General features: G+C 25.1%; 3 protein-coding genes across 3 annotated transcripts; all 3 read right to left on the reverse strand.

Moving 5' to 3' along the window:
* Positions 1-1,985: 1,985 nt before the first annotated feature.
* LOC127115014 (non-specific lipid-transfer protein 1-like) lies at positions 1,986-2,578 on the reverse strand. Its single transcript, XM_051046700.1, has 2 exons — positions 2,223-2,578; positions 1,986-1,995 (listed from the first exon to the last, which is right to left on the reverse strand). Exons 1-2 carry the CDS (start codon positions 2,576-2,578, stop codon positions 1,986-1,988), a joined length of 366 nt encoding a protein of 121 aa, XP_050902657.1.
* A 3,515-nt stretch (positions 2,579-6,093) lies between these two features.
* Positions 6,094-6,686, reverse strand: LOC127115015 (non-specific lipid-transfer protein 1-like). The gene is made up of 2 exons (XM_051046701.1): positions 6,331-6,686; positions 6,094-6,103 (listed from the first exon to the last, which is right to left on the reverse strand). Exons 1-2 carry the CDS (start codon positions 6,684-6,686, stop codon positions 6,094-6,096), a joined length of 366 nt encoding a protein of 121 aa, XP_050902658.1.
* A 3,817-nt stretch (positions 6,687-10,503) lies between these two features.
* Positions 10,504-11,096, reverse strand: LOC127115017 (non-specific lipid-transfer protein). The gene is made up of 2 exons (XM_051046702.1): positions 10,741-11,096; positions 10,504-10,513 (listed from the first exon to the last, which is right to left on the reverse strand). The coding sequence occupies exons 1-2, from the start codon at positions 11,094-11,096 to the stop codon at positions 10,504-10,506; spliced, it is 366 nt and encodes a 121-aa protein (XP_050902659.1).
* Positions 11,097-19,824: the final 8,728 nt, after the last annotated feature.

A 19,824-nucleotide genomic window follows, 5' to 3' on the forward strand; every position in this document is an offset into this window, starting at 1 on the left:
CATATCATTCTACTGGGGTCTTCGACGTGCGCAACGGCAAACTTAACGAATTCTGATACCCCATTCTCGTACTCTCTCGACAATCGATTGAAAGACATCCATGTATTATCCATTACTAATTAGAATAAATAAAAAACAATTTCAGAAGAGTTCAAACACATTCGGACCTAGGTTTCTAATGATACTGGTGTTGACACAAAATCAGATGTTTCATAGGTCGTATAACCCATTGCATCCGCAATCATGGTCACTAAAAACCAACCGTCAATTTCCTAGTGCATCCGCTATCATGGTCGAAACAAACGTAGAAGGAGGAAACGCGCAGTAATAAGGTAAAACAGAAATTGGGCAAAGCTAAAACAAAGCAATAACATAAAACAGTAATTGGGAAAAGCGTGTACCTTTGATTGGTAGAAGGAGGAAACGCGCATGTAGATCTAACAGAGGTGGAAGGAAAACGCCTCAGAACCCTAACGTGAAAAAGAACGCTAATAACAGATAGTGAAATAACAAAACGCGCAGTATGTTATAATTTTAATGTTTACTAAAGGGGACATTAGAGGGCGCTTGTGGAAAAAAAGCGCCCTCTAAAGGGGCCCTAAGAGGGCGCTTATGAAAGCACTCTCTAAGGCTTTCTAGAAGCGCTTTATAAGCTAGAAATGCACGTGGACTTATAACAGCGCTTTATTAAAAGCGCCCTCTAAGGGTAACCTTAGAGGGCGCTTTCTATAAAGCGCCATGTATTGTTGTCCCTCTATCTCCTCCTTATTTTTTCGTTTCACCTTAGAGGGCGCTTGTGGAAACAAAGCGCCCTCTAAAGGGGGCCTAAGAGGGCGCTTATGAAAGCTCTCTCTAAGGCTTTCCAGAAGCGCTCTATAAGCTGGAAATGCACATGGACTTATAACAGCGCTTTATTAAAAGCGCCATGTATTTTTGTCCCTCTATCTCCTCCTTATTTTTTCGCTTCACCTTAGAGGACGCTTTATTACAAAAGCGCCCTCTAAAGTGCGCTGTCTATTGCTCCTTATTTTTCGCTTCACTTTAGAGGGCGCTTTTGTAATAAAGCGCCCTCTAAGGTGCGCTGTCTATTCCAATTTTTGGCGTAGTGAAAACTAATTATATTTTAATTTTAAGTCAAAAACATCAAGCTAGTGATGGTGGAATCCTTCGCATAAAAGTTAATAATGAATAGTGCGTATTGGTAAATATTTGGACTACAATAATATGTCGTTGATAATAATAATTTTAAACGTAGTTCTAACCGGATGTACAAATTTATTTTGCTAGGTTTGGTTTATGTCCTACAAGATTTCTCATAAAAGATAGATATATAATAATATCCTTTATTTAAAATAAATTGATTCAATATAAAAAAAAATAGGTTTGAATTAAGGGAAAATTAACACGAAAATAATCTTATAGATGAATTCAAAGGTAATTATATTAAATTTAAATGGTTTAAACAGTTTCACAAATATAATTGATTAACAATGTAAATTATCATTGCACAAATATTATACACAAACAATATCTTTTTATTAAGTTTCTATCATTTAGTTCTTTTATCTACAAAAATATATGTTCGTAGTTTAAATTTATTTTATTAGTTTTTTATTTGGTTGAGTCTTTTTAACACGTATTTAAATGAGACTTTGTTAACAAGTTTTATGATTTAATTTCTAGAATAACTTAAAAAGCTTAAAATTGTAGTGCTAGTATATGACCTATTAGACCATAAATGTGGATGTATGAGTTTTAACAATTAACACTATTTTTTAATCTTTTCTAATTACTAGGTGTGTTGGACAATAGCCAAAAAGAAGAAGAGAATAACTAAATCAAAATAATTTTTAAAAAATACATTACGAGAGTGACAACTTCAACTTAAGTAAAAAGAGAAAATACATATACTAATGGAATTAAGAATTTCTTAATACAATTATTTTATATATCTTTGCGATAAACACCGTCCCCGTGAAATAGATTTATTGAACCCTGCACAAAAAACAAATAATGGTTATAAAATTATTTAAATATTCAATCAAATAATACTATGCATCGTTGATTTCATGGAGGAGACGTATGTTTTAGGCGATAAGGACGTAAACATTTTCATTTATTTTAATTTAAAAAATAAAAATATTTACCTCAAACATTAAACTCTTATAAAAAATATGCATCTCATATTTTTATATCAAGTATTATGAAGAAATATTACTTACGTGTTGCAATCAATGCTAGGATCAAAAGGAACCGACAGAGTAATGTTACAAAGTTGTGGTAGTTGTTTTGATTTGTCAGGTTTAACTCCAAATCTCGATGCTGCGGGTTTGAGACAATTGCAAACATCCCTTCGAATCGGGGTGGTGTTGGCCTTTTGATTTAAACTATTTGCTCCATCACAACAGTTTTTAGGTGGTGTAGCACCTCCAGTTCCTTGCAAAAAGGGAAGACATGGCAACAAGGACAAAAGAGCCTCGGGGCATGTAATGTCGTCAATTTGACGTGCTTCAAATTTTGATACCATCATTCCTAGAACCATCACAACCATGAAAAGAGAAACATATTTCTTCTCCATCATCATAATTTTAATATGTGTATGCTTATAATTTTTATGTAGAATGTGTTAATGATTTATCTCCGCAGTATGCCTTAATTTATAGGCATGGTACTATATCATTGTATTGTAATTTGTTAGGGGCTTCTTTGTTTCTATGTTGGTTTATTAAAGTAACGATTAATTAGTAATTTATTATTTCATTTATCTTTTTATTTGTATAATAGGAATAATTATGAACTTTTATATGCAATAATCACTAAATGTACAAAATTAGTATAATCTTTAAGATATTTAATTCTAACTATTAAATATTTTAATAATATATTTGATTCACAAATCTTGTCAAAGTTATATTTTTATACTCTCCCTTGTGTTGCACATGATCGGAACTCTAATTTAAAATTATTAGATCAGTGAAAATTAATAGACAATTCTGAAAAGGTTTATAAGAATTCAAACAAGAAAAGTAACAAAATAATTTAAAGCAATTAAAACTCAAAAGGATTAAAATTATAAATTATTGCATCTTTATAATTTAAAATAAGAGATAAGAAAATTTATAACAATAATAGTCAAACTATTAACAATTTTACTATTATACCAAATGTTATTTTACTTTTTGATTAATGAGTACCAAATTATAGCTCTTATCAATAAGCAAGTACATCTTTAAATATTTAATCAAAACTAAGTACTTCAAAAGTAGATTTCTATTTTTTAACAGTGAAAGAAACAAAAATGGTTATAATTAATCTTTTGATATAAACCTTAATGGAGAGTAAAATAATGATCATAATTTATTTTATTTATGGGTATTTAATTTTTATTTTTGTTGAAAAAGCTTACTGCTTTAACCTAGAGATACTCATTTAAATTTCTTCATATTGGATTTCATATGACCATTAATTTTATCTTAATTAATAAAATTTTCTACCTTTTGTCGATTTTATAAGAGTATGTAAATTTATTTTCGATCTTACTCATTGAAAAAAATGTTTATATCCAAGATTCAACATATGATTTACATGACCGTGGTTTACTTTCGTTGTTTTATTCAAATTATCTAGTCGATATTTCTTTATAGTAAATTTAATCGAGCTTGCATTGTAATGTATTTTCAATTTTATTTTTTCTTAAGTCTTATTTTTGTTTTATAATAAAATTATAATATACAGTTTGTTAAAAATAATGTAAAAGGTTTGAAAACTAATCGTTTTTAAATGGAAATTAAATTATTGATTGATATTGTAACCATTTCCTATTTAAGATCTTTAACTGATTAATGATTAGTTTGTAAAGGATAGGTTTTACAAAAATATATTATATGATTCAAAAATTTATTACTTTTTGTAGGAATATTATTTGTATGAAAAATTAAGAAATTTAAAATAAATACAAAATCAATATCATGAAATGATAATAAAAATGAAAATAGAAAAATATATTAAAGTTTCAATAAATTCATCATGCAAAAATAGGTTATCTACCTTTCAAAAAAATCAATTTAACACTCATATGAAATTATTTGAATTAAAATAATGAATCACGATTTAAAAAAATAAAATATATAGATGGTTGAAACATATTTATTTAATAATTTATTTGATAATTTTTTGTATAAAAGAACAAGTTATTATCTTTTTTCAGTAAAATATTTAAAATTAGAAAATTCATTATAAATTAACATACAAAAAAATATTTAAAGTAATGTAACAAACATATTTACGATTAATATTATTTTATCTTGTTTTATTTTAAGCACTGTTTAGAATTCATGTGACAATCAAGACACACATTGTTCGTATTTCATGACCAACAACCCAAATCTTTTAAATAAAATTAAAATTAAAATGCTCTAATTAGTTTCATATATGTGTATATACTACTTTTTAATACTAAGTGTTTTAAATGGTATAAGAATACATGCAATAACATTGTAGAAATATTTTTTTTCATAATCTTCTCGTTAAGTCGTGTGAAACTATTGAAGTGGTTATATTTATAATATTTAACTCTTGATAACATCTACACCATTGTTGTTTAGAGGTATAAACTTAATCTCATTAAAAAAAATCATGTTGTATTATAAAATAATTTATGATTTTTTTAATCATAAACAAGGTAGTCGGGAGGGAAATCGGGTGAGAATGATATTGTGGAAAATATTTATATTTGATATATCACAAAAAAGTCAAAACAACATGACTAAAATGATGGAGGGATAAGTTAAATAAGACTCACTTAGACTTGAGATCAGTAACAAAATGTTGGTTCCTGAAATCACAAATATCAATATAGATATCTTACAAAAACAAGCCACATTACTCAATTTTTGATTAAAAACAAAAAAATGGTTATCGATGTGATTGGAGAAGTTAAGAGTGGTTCAATTTTTTTATGATGATTGTTCAAAAACAGATCTTAAAGAACTATGTAGATCTAAATCTTACCATTCATAAAACATATATAAACATAGAAAATATAATTCCCTGTTGTAGGATTTAGTGGACACCTTCAATTTAACTGTTGAAGATAATATTATTAAAAAATTCCATCAAAAGATATTCTAAGATGCAAAAATAATAATATATATATTATAAAATATATTTGAAAATGTAGTCAACTAGGATGATAAGATGTAGAGTGGAAAACTTCAAAAAACTAATTATATTTTAATTTTAAGTCAAAAACATCAAGCTAGTGATGGTGGAATCCTTCGCATAAAAGTTAATAATGAATAGTGCGTATTGGTAAATATTTGGACTACAATAATATGTCGTTGATAATACTAATTTTAAACGTAGTTCTAACCGGATGTACAAATTTATTTTGCTAGGTTTGGTTTATGTCCTACAAGATTTCTCATAAAATATAGATATATAATAATATCCTTTATTTAAAATAAATTGATTCAATATAAAAAAAAAGGTTTGAATTAAGGGAAAATAAACACGAAAATAATCTTATAGATGAATTCAAAGGTAATTGTATTAAATTTAAATGGTTTAAACAGTTTCACAAATATAATTGATTAACAATGTAAATTATCATTGCACAAATATTATACACAAACAATATCTTTTTATTAAGTTTCTATCATTTAGTTCTTTTATCTACAAAAATATATGTTCGTAGTTTAAATTTATTTTATTAGTTTTTTATTTGGTTGAGTCTTTTTAACACGTATTTAAATGAGACTTTGTTAACAAGTTTTATAATTTAATTTCTAGAATAACTTAAAAAGCTTAAAATTGTAGTGCTAGTATATGACCTATTAGACCATAAATGTGGATGTATGAGTTTTAACAATTAACACTATTTTTTAATCTTTTCTAATTATTAGGTGTGTTGGATAATAGCCAAAAAGAAGAAGAGAATAACTAAATCAAAATAATTTTTAAAAAATACATTACGAGAGTGACAACTTCAACTTAAGTAAAAAGAGAAAATACATATACTAATGGAATTAAGAATTTCTTAATACAATTATTTTTATATATCTTTGCGATAAACACCGTCCCCGTGAAATAGATTTATTGAACCCTGCACAAAAAACAAATAATGGTGATAAAATTATTTAAATATTCAATCAATTAATACTATGCATAGTTGATTTCATGGAGCAGACGTATGTTTTAGGCGATAAGGACGTAAACATTTTCATTTATTTTAATTTAAAAAATAAAAATATTTACCTCAAACATTAAACTCTTATAAAAAATATGCATCTCATATTTTTATATCAAGTATTATGAAGAAATATTACTTACGTGTTGCAATCAATGCTAGGATCAAAAGGAACCGACAGAGTAATGTTACAAAGTTGTGGTAGTTGTTTTGATTTGTCAAGTTTAACTCCAAATCTCGATGCTGCGGGTTTGAGACAATTGCAAACATCCCTTCGAATCGGGGTGGTGTTTGCCTTTTGATTTAAACTATTTGCTCCATCACAACAGTTTTTAGGTGGTGTAGCACCTCCAGTTCCTTGCAAAAAGGGAAGACATGGCAACAAGGACAAAAGAGCCTCGGGGCATGTAATGTCGTCAATTTGACGTGCTTCAAATTTTGATACCATCATTCCTAGAACCACCACAACCATGAAAAGAGAAACATATTTCTTCTCCATCATCATAATTTTAATATGTGTATGCTTATAATTTTTATGTAGAATGTGTTAATGATTTAACTCCATCCATCATCCATTCCATCTCCTTTAAATCGGAAATCTGTTATCTCCGCAGTATGCCTTAATTTATAGGCATGGTACTATATCATTGTATTGTAATTTGTTAGGGGCTTCTTTGTTTCTATGTTGGTTTATTAAAGTAACGATTAATTAGTAATTTATTATTTCATTTATCTTTTTATTTGTATAATAGGAATAATTATGAACTTTTATATGCAATAATCACTAAATGTACAAAATTAGTATAATCTTTAAGATATTTAATTCTAACTATTAAATATTTTAATAATATATTTGATTCACAAATCTTGTCAAAGTTATATTTTTATACTCTCCCTTTTTTTTTTTGTTTTTTTGTTGGGGGGAGAGGGGGGGAGAGATGTTTTCTTTTTTTTGTTGTTGTTTTTGCTTGTTGTGTGTGTTTTTAACGGGGGTGAGGGGGGGGGGGAGGGGGGCGGGTTGTTGTGGTGTTGCACATGATCGGAACTCTAATTTAAAATTATTAGATCAGTGAAAATTAATAGACAATTCTGAAAAGGTTTATAAGAATTCAAACAAGAAAAGTAACAAAATAATTTAAAGCAATTAAAACTCAAAAGGATTAAAATTATAAATTATTGCATCTTTATAATTTAAAATAAGAGATAAGAAAATTTATAACAATAATAGTCAAACTATTAACCATTTTACTATTATACCAAATGTTATTTTACTTTTTGATTAATGAGTACCAAATTATAGCTCTTATCAATAAGCAAGTACATCTTTAAATATTTAATCAAAACTAAGTACTTCAAAAGTAGATTTCTATTTTTTAACAGTGAAAGAAACAAAAATGGTTATAATTAATCTTTTGACCTAGAGATACTCATTTAAATTTCTTAATGGAGAGTAAAATAATGATCATAATTTATTTTATTTATGGGTATTTAATTTTTATTTTTGTTGAAAAAGCTTACTGCTTTAACCTAGAGATACTCATTTAAATTTCTTCATATTGGATTTCATATGACCATTAATTTTATCTTAATTAATAAAATTTTCTACCTTTTGTCGATTTTATAAGAGTATGTAAATTTATTTTCGATCTTACTCATTGAAAAAAATGTTTATATCCAAGATTCAACATATGATTTACATGACCGTGGTTTACTTTCGTTGTTTTATTCAAATTATCTAGTCGATATTTCTTTATAGTAAATTTAATCGAGCTTGCATTGTAATGTATTTTCAATTTTATTTTTTCTTAAGTCTTATTTTTGTTTTATAATAAAATTATAATATACAGTTTGTTAAAAATAATGTAAAAGGTTTGAAAACTAATCGTTTTTAAATGGAAATTAAATTATTGATTGATATTGTAACCATTTCCTATTTAAGATCTTTAACTGATTAATGATTAGTTTGTAAAGGATAGGTTTTACAAAAATATATTATATGATTCAAAAATTTATTACTTTTTGTAGGAATATTATTTGTATGAAAAATTAAGAAATTTAAAATAAATACAAAATCAATATCATGAAATGATAATAAAAATGAAAATAGAAAAATATATTAAAGTTTCAATAAATTCATCATGCAAAAATAGGTTATCTACCTTTTAAAAAAATCAATTTAACACTCATATGAAATTATTTGAATTAAAATAATGAATCACGATTTAAAAAAATAAAATATATAGATGGTTGAAACATATTTATTTAATAATTTATTTGATAATTTTTTGTATAAAAGAACAAGTTATTATCTTTTTTCAGTAAAATATTTAAAATTAGAAAATTTATTATAAATTAACATACAAAAAAAATATTTAAAGTAATGTAACAAACATATTTATGATTAATATTATTTTATCTTGTTTTATTTTAAGCACCGTTTAGATTTCATGTGATAATCAAGACACACGTTGTTCGTATTTCATGACCAACAACCCAAATCTTTTAAATAAAATTAAAATTAAAACGCTCTAATTAGTTTCATATATGTGTATATACTACTTTTTAATACTAAGTGTTTTAAATGGTATAAGAATACATGCAATAACATTGTAGAAATATTTTTTTTCATAATCTTCTCGTTAAGTCGTGTGAAACTATTGAAGTGGTTATATTTATAATATTTAACTCTTGATAACATCTACACCATTGTTGTTTAGAGGTATAAACTTAATCTCATTAAAAAAAATCATGTTGTATTATAAAATAATTTATGATTTTTTTAATCATAAACAAGGTAGTCGGGAGGGAAGGAAGGGGGAAGGGGGAAAGCGGGTGGCGAGGTGAGAAGGAGGGATCGGGTGAGAATGATATTGTGGAAAATATTTATATTTGATATATCACGAAAAAGTCAAAACAACATGACTAAAATGATGGAGGGATAAGTTAAATAAGACTCACTTAGACTTGAGATCAGTAACAAAATGTTGGTTCCTGAAATCACAAATATCAATATAGATATCTTACAAAAACAAGCCACATTACTCAATTTTTGATTAAAAACAAAAAAATGGTTATCGATGTGATTGGAGAAGTTAAGAGTGGTTCAATTTTTTTATGATGATTGTTCAAAAACAGATCTTAAAGAACTATGTAGATCTAAATCTTACCATTCATAAAACATATATAAACATAGAAAATATAATTCCCTGTTGTAGGATTTAGTGGACACCTTCTATTTAACTGTTGAAGATAATATTATTTAAAAATTCCATCAAAAGATATTCTAAGATGCAAAAATAATAATATATATATTATAAAATATATTTGAAAATGTAGTCAACTAGGATGATAAGATGTAGAGTGGAAAACTTCAAAAAACTAATTATATTTTAATTTTAAGTCAAAAACATCAAGCTAGTGATGGTGGAATCCTTCGCATAAAAGTTAATAATGAATAGTGCGTATTGGTAAATATTTGGACTACAATAATATGTCGTTGATAATACTAATTTTAAACGTAGTTCTAACCGGATGTACAAATTTATTTTGCTAGGTTTGGTTTATGTCCTACAAGATTTCTCATAAAATATAGATATATAATAATATCCTTTATTTGAAATAAATAGATTCAATATAAAAAAAATAGGTTTGAATTAAGGGAAAATTAACACGAAAATAATCTTATAGATGAATTCAAAGGTAATTGTATTAAATTTAAATGGTTTAAACAGTTTCACAAATAATTGATTAACAATGTAAATTATCATTGCACAAATATTATACACAAACAATATCTTTTTATTAAGTTTCTATCATTTAGTTCTTTTATCTACAAAAATATATGTTCGTAGTTTAAATTTATTTTATTAGTTTTTTATTTGGTTGAGTCTTTTTAACACGTATTTAAATGAGACTTTGTTAACAAGTTTTATAATTTAATTTCTAGAATAACTTAAAAAGCTTAAAATTGTAGTGCTAGTATATGACCTATTAGACCATAAATGTGGATGTATGAGTTTTAACAATTAACACTATTTTTTAATCTTTTCTAGTTATTAGGTGTGTTGGACAATAGCCAAAAAGAAGAAGAGAATAACTAAATCAAAATAATTTTTAAAAACTACATTACGAGAGTGACAACTTATGAGAAATACTTGACAGGGAATTTTTTAATTATTCAATATCTTTGGATCCAAAAGGTGACGCCAGAACAACTTAAGTAAAAAGAGAAAATACATATACTAATGGAATTAAGAATTTCTTAATACAATTATTTTATATATCTTTGCGATAAACACCGTCCCCGTGAAATAGATTTATTGAACCCTGCACAAAAAACAAATAATGGTTATAAAATTATTTAAATATTCAATCAATTAATACTATGCATAGTTGATTTCATGGAGGAGACGTATGTTTTAGGCGATAAGGACGTAAACATTTTCATTTATTTTAATTTAAAAAATAAAAATATTTACCTCAAACATTAAACTCTTATAAAAAATATGCATCTCATATTTTTATATCAAGTATTATGAAGAAATATTACTTACGTGTTGCAATCAATGTTAGGATCAAAAGGAACCGACAGAGTAATGTTACAAAGTTGTGGTAGTTGTTTTGATTTGTCAGGTTTAACTCCAAATCTCGATGCTGCGGGTTTGAGACAATTGCAAACATCCCTTCGAATCGGGGTGGTGTTTGCCTTTTGATTTAAAGTATTTGCTCCATCACAACAGTTTTTAGGTGGTGTAGCACCTCCAGTTCCTTGCAAAAAGGGAAGACATGGCAACAAGGACAAAAGAGCCTCGGGGCATGTAATGTCGTCAATTTGACGTGCTTCAAATTTTGATACCATCATTCCTAGAACCATCACAACCATGAAAAGAGAAACATATTTCTTCTCCATCATCATAATTTTAATATGTGTATGCTTATAATTTTTATGTAGAATGTGTTAATGATTTATCTCCGCAGTATGCCTTAATTTATAGGCATGGTACTATATCATTGTATTGTAATTTGTTAGGGGCTTCTTTGTTTCTATGTTGGTTTATTAAAGTAACGATTAATTAGTAATTTATTATTTCATTTATCTTTTTATTTGTATAATAGGAATAATTATGAACTTTTATATGCAATAATCACTAAATGTACAAAATTAGTATAATCTTTAAGATATTTAATTCTAACTATTAAATATTTTAATAATATATTTGATTCACAAATCTTGTCAAAGTTATATTTTTATACTCTCCCTTGTGTTGCACATGATCGGAACTCTAATTTAAAATTATTAGATCAGTGAAAATCAATAGACAATTCTGAAAAGGTTTATAAGAATTCAAACAAGAAAAGTAACAAAATAATTTAAAGCAATTAAAACTCAATAGGATTAAAATTATAAATTATTGCATCTTTATAATTTAAAATAAGAGATGAGAAAATTTATAACAATAATAGTCAAACTATTAACCATTTTACTATTATACCAAATGTTATTTTACTTTTTGATTAATGAGTACCAAATTATAGCTCTTATCAATAAGCAAGTACATCTTTAAATATTTAATCAAAACTAAGTACTTCAAAAGTAGATTTCTATTTTTTAACAGTGAAAGAAACAAAATGGTTATAATTAATCTTTTGATATAAACCTTAATGGAGAGTAAAATAATGATCATAATTTATTTTATTTATGGGTATTTAATTTTTATTTTTGTTGAAAAAGCTTACTGCTTTAACCTAGAGATACTCATTTAAATTTCTTCATATTGGATTTCATATGACCATTAATTTTATCTTAATTAATAAAATTTTCTACCTTTTGTCGATTTTATAAGAGTATGTAAATTTATTTTCGATCTTACTCATTGAAAAAAATGTTTATATCCAAGATTCAATATATGATTTACATGACCGTGGTTTACTTTCGTTGTTTTATTCAAATTATCTAGTCGATATTTCTTTATAGTAAATTTAATCGAGCTTGCATTGTAATGTATTTTCAATTTTATTTTTTCTTAAGTCTTATTTTTGTTTTATAATAAAATTATAATATACAGTTTGTTAAAAATAATGTAAAAGGTTTGAAAACTAATCGTTTTTAAATGGAAATTTGTAAGCAGATATGAGGCCAACCCATAACACTAAGGAGAGTAAAATTATTGATTGATATTGTAACCATTTCCTATTTAAGATCTTTAACTGATTAATGATTAGCTTGTAAAGGATAGGTTTTACAAAAATATATTATATGATTCAAAAATTTATTACTTTTTATAGGAATATTATTTGTATGAAAAATTAAGAAATTTAAAATAAATACAAAATCAATATCATGGAATGATAATAAAAATGGAAATACAAAAATATATTAAAGTTTCAATAAATTCATCATGCAAAAATAGGTTATCTACCTTTCAAAAAAATCAATTTAACACTCATATGAAATTATTTGAATTAAAATAATGAATCACGATTTAAAAAAATAAAATATAGATGGTTGAAACATATTTATTTAATAATTTATTTGATAATTTTTTGTATAAAAGAACAAGTTATTATCTTTTTTCAGTAAAATATTTAAAATTAGAAAATTTATTATAAATTAACATACAAAAAAATATTTAAAGTAATGTAACAAACATATTTATGATTAATATTATTTTATCTTGTTTTATTTTAAGCACTGTTTAGAATTCATGTGATAATCAAGGCACACATTGTTCGTATTTCATGACCAACAACCCAAATATTTTAAATAAAATTAAAATTAAAACGCTCTAATTAGTTTCATATATGTGTATATACTACTTTTTAATACTAAGTGTTTTAAATGGTATAAGAATACATGCAATAACATTGTAGAAATATTTTTTTTCATAATCTTCTCGTTAAGTCGTGTGAAACTATTGAAGTGGTTATATTTATAATATTTAACTCTTGATAACATCTACACCATTGTTGTTTAGAGGTATAAACTTAATCTCATTAAAAAAAATCATGTTGTATTATAAAATAATTTATGATTTTTTTAATCATAAACAAGGTAGTCGGGAGGGAAATCGGGTGAGAATGATATTGTGGAAAATATTTATATTTGATATATCACAAAAAAGTCAAAACAACATGACTAAAATGATGGAGGGATAAGTTAAATAAGACTCACTTAGACTTGAGATCAGTAACAAATTTTTTGATTAAAAACAAAAAAATGGTTATCGATATGATTGGAGAAGTTAAGAGTGGTTCAATTTTTTTATGATGATTGTTCAAAAACAGATCTTAAAGAACTATGTAGATCTAAATCTTACCATTCATAAAACATATATAAACATAGAAAATATAATTCCCTGTTGTAGGATTTACTGGACACCTTCTATTTAACTGTTGAAGATAATATTATTAAAAATTCCATCAAAAGATATTCTAAGATGCAAAAATAATAATATATATATTATAAAATATATTTGAAAATGTAGTCAACTAGGATGATAAGATGTAGAGTGGAAAACTTCAAAAAACTAATTATATTTTAATTTTAAGTCAAAAACATCAAGCTAGTGATGGTGGAATCCTTCGCATAAAAGTTAATAATGAATAGTGCGTATTGGTAAATATTTGGACTACAATAATATGTCGTTGATAATACTAATTTTAAACGTAGTTCTAACCGGATGTACAAATTTATTTTGCTAGGTTTGGTTTATGTCCTACAAGATTTCTCATAAAATAGATATATAATAATATCCTTTATTTGAAATAAATAGATTCAATATAAAAAAAAAGGTTTGAATTAAGGAAAATTAACACGAAAATAATCTTATAGATGAATTCAAAGGTAATTGTATTAAATTTAAATGGTTTAAACAGTTTCACAAATATAATTGATTAACAATGTAAATTATCATTGCACAAATATTATACACAAACAATATCTTTTTATTAAGTTTCTATCATTTAGTTCTTTTATCTACAAAAATATATGTTCGTAGTTTAAATTTATTTTATTAGTTTTTTATTTGGTTGAGTCTTTTTAACACGTATTTAAATGAGACTTTGTTAACAAGTTTTATAATTTAATTTCTAGAATAACTTAAAAAGCTTAAAATTGTAGTGCTAGTATATGACCTATTAGACCATAAATGTGGATGTATGAGTTTTAACAATTAACACTATTTTTTAATCTTTTCTAATTATTAGGTGAGTTGGACAATAGCCAAAAAGAAGAAGAAATAACTAAATCAAATAAATTTTAAAAAATACATTACGAGAGTGACAACTTCAACTTAAGTAAAAAGAGAAAATACATATACTAATGGAATTAAGAATTTCTTAATACAATTATTTTATATATCTTTGCGATAAACACCGTCCCCGTGAAATAGATTTATTGAACCCTGCACAAAAAACAAATAATGGTTATAAAATTATTTAAATATTCAATCAAATAATACTATGCATCGTTGATTTCATGGAGGAGACGTATGTTTTAGGCGATAAGGACGTAAACATTTTCATTTATTTTAATTTAAAAAATAAAAATATTTACCTCAAACATTAAACTCTTATAAAAAATATGCATCTCATATTTTTATATCAAGTATTATGAAGAAATATTACTTACGTGTTGCAATCAATGCTAGGATCAAAGGAACCGATAGAGTAATGTTACAAAGTTTGTGGTAGTTGTTTTGATTTGTCAGGTTTAACTCCAAATCTCGATGCTGCGGGTTTGAGACAATTGCAAACATCCCTTCGAATCGGGGTGGTGTTGGCCTTTTGATTTAAAGTATTTGCTCCATCACAACAGTTTTTAGGTGGTGTAGCACCTCCAGTTCCTTGCAAAAAGGGAAGACATGGCAACAAGGACAAAAGAGCCTCGGGCATGTAATGTCGTCAATTTGACGGGCTTCAAATTTTGATACCATCATTCCTAGGACCATCACAACCATGAAAAGAGAAACATATTTCTTCTCTATCATCATAATTTTAATATGTGTATGCTTATAATTTTTATGTAGAATGTGTTAATGATTTATCTCCGCAGTATGCCTTAATTTATAGGCATGGTACTATATCATTGTATTGTAATTTGTTAGGGGCTTCTTTGTTTCTATGTTGGTTTATTAAAGTAACGATTAATTAGTAATTTATTATTTCATTTATCTTTTTATTTGTATAATAGGAATAATTATGAACTTTTATATGCAATAATCACTAAATGTACAAAATTAGTATAATCTTTAAGATATTTAATTCTAACTATTAAGTATTTTAATAATATATTTGATTCACAAATCTTGTCAAAGTTTTATTTTTATACTCTCCCTTGTGTTGCACATGATCGGAACTCTAATTTAAAATTATTAGATCAGTGAAAATTAATAGACAATTCTGAAAAGGTTTATAAGAATTCAAACAAGAAAAGTAACAAAATAATTTAAAGCAATTAAAACTCATAGGATTAAATTATAATTATTGCATCTTTATAATTTAAAATAAGAGATGAGAAATTTATAACAATAATAGTCAAACTATTAACCATTTTACTATTATACCAAATGTTATTTTACTTTTTGATTAATGAGTACCAAATTATAGCTCTTATCAATAAGCAAGTACATCTTTAAATATTTAATCAAAACTAAGTACTTAAAAAGTAGATTTCTTTTTTTTAACAGTGAAAGAAACAAAAATGGTTATAATTAATCTTTTGATATAAACCTTAATGGAGAGTAAAATAATGATCATAATTTTTTTTTATTTATGGGTATTTAATTTTTATTTTTGTTGAAAAAGCTTACTGCTTTAACCTAGAGATACTCATTTAAATTTCTTCATATTGGATTTCATATGACCATTAATTTTATCTTAATTAATAAAATTTTCTACCTTTTGTCGATTTTATAAGAGTATGTAAATTTATTTTCGATCTTACTCATTGAAAAAAATGTTTATATCCAAGATTCAACACATGATTTACATGACCGTGGTTTACTTTCGTTGTTTTATTCAAATTATCTAGTCGATATTTCTTTATAGTAAATTTAATCGAGCTTGCATTGTAATGTATTTCATTTTAATTTTTTTTTTCTTAAGTCTTATTTTTATTTTATAATAAAATTATAATATACAGTTTGTTAAAAATAATGTAAAAGATTTGAAAACTAATCGTTTTTAAATGGAAATTAATTATTGATTGATATTGTAACCAGTTTCCTATTTAAGATCTTTAACTGATTAATGATTAGTTTGTAAAGGATAGGTTTTACAAAAATATATTATATGATTCAAAATTTATTACTTTTTGTAGGAATATTATTTGTATGAAAATTAAGAAATTTAAAATAAATACAAAATCATATCATGGAATGATAATAAAAATGAAAATACAAAATATATTAAAGTTTCAATAAATTCATCATGCAAAAATAGGTTTCTCTACCTTTCAAAAATCAATTTAACACTCATATGAAATTATTTGAATTAAAATATGAATCACGATTTTAAAAAATAAAATATATAGATGGTTGAAACATATTTATTTTTAATATTTTTGATAATTTTTTGTATAAAAGAACAAGTTATTATCTTTTTTCAGTAAATATTTAAAATTAGAAAATTTATTATAAATTAACATACAAAAAATATTTAAAGTAATGTAACAAACATATTTATGATTAATATTATTTTATCTTGTTTTATTTTAAAGCACTGTTTAGAATTCATGTGATAATCAAGGCACACATTGTTCGTATTTCATGACCAACAACCCCAATATTTTAAATAAAATTAAAATTAAAACGCTCTAATTAGTTTCATATTGTGTATATACCTTTTTTAATACTAAGTGTTTTAAATGGTATAAGAATACATGCAATAACATTGTAGAAATATTTTTTTTCATAATCTTCTCGTTAGTCGTGTGAAACTATTGAAGTGGTTATATTTATAATATTTAACTCTTGATAACATCTACACCATTGTTGTTTAGAGGTAAAACCTTATCTCATTAAAAAAAATCATGTTATTATAAATGAATGTATGATTTTTTTATCATAAACAAGTAGTCGGGAGGGAAATCGGGTGAGAAGATATTGTGAAAATATTTATTTGATAGATCAAAAAAAAAGTCAAAACAACATGACTAAAATGATGGAGGATAAGTTTAATAAGACTCACTTAGACTTGAGATCAGTAACAAAGTATTTTTGATTAAAAACAAAAAAATGGTTATCGATGTGATTGAGAAATTAAGAGTGGTTCAATTTTTTATGATGATTTTCAAAAACAGATCTTAAAGAACTATGTAGATCTAAATCTTACATTCATAAACATATATACAAGAAAATAAATTCCCCTGTTGTAGGATTTAGTGACACCTTCTATTTAACTGTTGAAGACATATTATTAAAAAATTCCATCAAAGCTATTCTAAGCTGCAAAAATAATATATATATATTATAAAATATATTTGAAATGTATCAACTAGGATGATAATATGTAGAGTGGAAAACTTCAAAAAACTAATTATATTTTAATTTTAAGTCAAAAACATCAAGCTAGTGATGGTGGAATCCTTCGCATAAAAGTTAATAATGAATAGTGCGTATTGGTAAATATTTGGACTACAATAATATGTCGTTGATAATACTAATTTTAAACGTAGTTCTAACCGGATGTACAAATTTATTTTGCTAGGTTTGGTTTATGTCCTACAAGATTTCTCATAAAATATAGATATATATAATATCCTTTATTTAAAATAAATTGATTCAATATAAAAAAAAAGGTTTGAATTAAGGGAAAATAACACGAAAATAATCTTATAGATGAATTCAAAGGTAATTGTATTAAATTTAAATGGTTTAAACAGTTTCACAAATATAATTGATTAACAATGTAAATTATCATTGCACAAATATTATACACAAACAATATCTTTTTATTAAGTTTCTATCATTTAGTTCTTTTATCTACAAAATATATGTTCGTAGTTTAAATTTATTTTATTAGTTTTTTATTTGGTTGAGTCTTTTTAACACGTATTTAAATGAGACTTTGTTAACAAGTTTTATAATTTAATTTCTAGAATAACTTAAAAAGCTTAAAATTGTAGTGCTAGTATATGACCTATTAGACCATAAATGTGGATGTATGAGTTTTAACAATTAACACTATTTTTTAATCTTTTCTAATTATTAGGTGTGTTGGATAATAGCCAAAAGAAGAAGAGAATAACTAATCAAAATAATTTTTAAAAAATACATTACGAGAGTGACAACTTCAACTTAAGTAAAAAGAGAAAATACATATACTAATGGAATTAAGATTTCTTAATACAATTATTTTATATATCTTTGCGATAAACACCGTCCCCGTGAAATAGATTTATTGAACCCTGCACAAAAAACAAATAAATGGTTATAAAATTATTTAAATATCAATCAAATAATACTATGCATAGTTGATTTCATGGAGGAGACGTATGTTTTAGGCGATAAGGACGTTAAACATTTCATTTATTTTAATTTCAAAAATAAAAATATTTACCTCAAACATTAAACCTTATAAAAATATGCATCTCATATTTTTATATCAAGTATTATGAAGAAATATTACTTACGTGTTTGCATCAATGCTAGGATCAAAGGAACCGACAGAGTAATGTTTACAAATTTGTGGTAGTTGTTTTGATTTGTCAGGTTTAACTCCAAATCTCGATGCTGCGGGTTTGAGACAATTGCAAACATCCCTTCGAATCGGGGTGGTGTTGGCCTTTGATTTAAACTATTTTTGCTCCATCACAACCAGTTTTTTAGGTGGTGTAGCACCTCCGTTCTTGCAAAAAAGGGAAGACATGGCAACAAGGACAAAAGAGCCTCGGGGCATGTAATGTCGTCAATTTGACGTGCTTCAAATTTGATACCATCATTCTAAACCATCACAACCATGAAAAGAGAAACATATTTCTTCTCCATCATCATAATTTTATATGTTGTATGCTTATAATTTTTATGTAGAATGTGTTAATGATTTATCTCCGCATATGCCTTAATTTATAGGCATGGTACTATAATCATTGTATTGTAATTTGTTAGGGGCTTCTTGTTTTTTCTATGTTGGTTTATTAAAGTAACTTAATTAGTAATTTATTATTTCATTTATCTTTTTATTTGTATAATAGGAATATTATGAACTTTATATGCAATAATCACTAAATGTACAAATTAGTATATCTTTAGATATTTATTCTAACTATTAATTTTTAATAATATATTTGATTCACAATCTTGTCAAAGTTTTATTTTTATACTCTCCCTTGTTGTTGCACATGAATCGGAACTCTAATTTAAAATTATTAGATCAGTGAAAATCAATAGCAATTCTGAAAAGGGTTTATAAGAATTCAACAAGAAAGTAACAAAATAATTTAAAGCAATTAAAACTCAATAGGATTAAAATTATAAATTATTGCATCTTTATAATTTAAAATAGAGAAATGAGAAAATTTATAACAATATAGTCAAACTATTAACCATTTTACTATTATACCAAATGTTATTTTACTTTTTGATTAATGAGTACCAAATTATAGCTCTTATCAATAAGCAAGTACATCTTTAAATATT

The sequence above is a fragment of the Lathyrus oleraceus genome, unplaced genomic scaffold, assembly GCF_024323335.1.
Source record: "Lathyrus oleraceus cultivar Zhongwan6 unplaced genomic scaffold, CAAS_Psat_ZW6_1.0 chrUn0814, whole genome shotgun sequence".
Taxonomy (NCBI): Eukaryota; Viridiplantae; Streptophyta; class Magnoliopsida; order Fabales; family Fabaceae; genus Lathyrus; species Lathyrus oleraceus.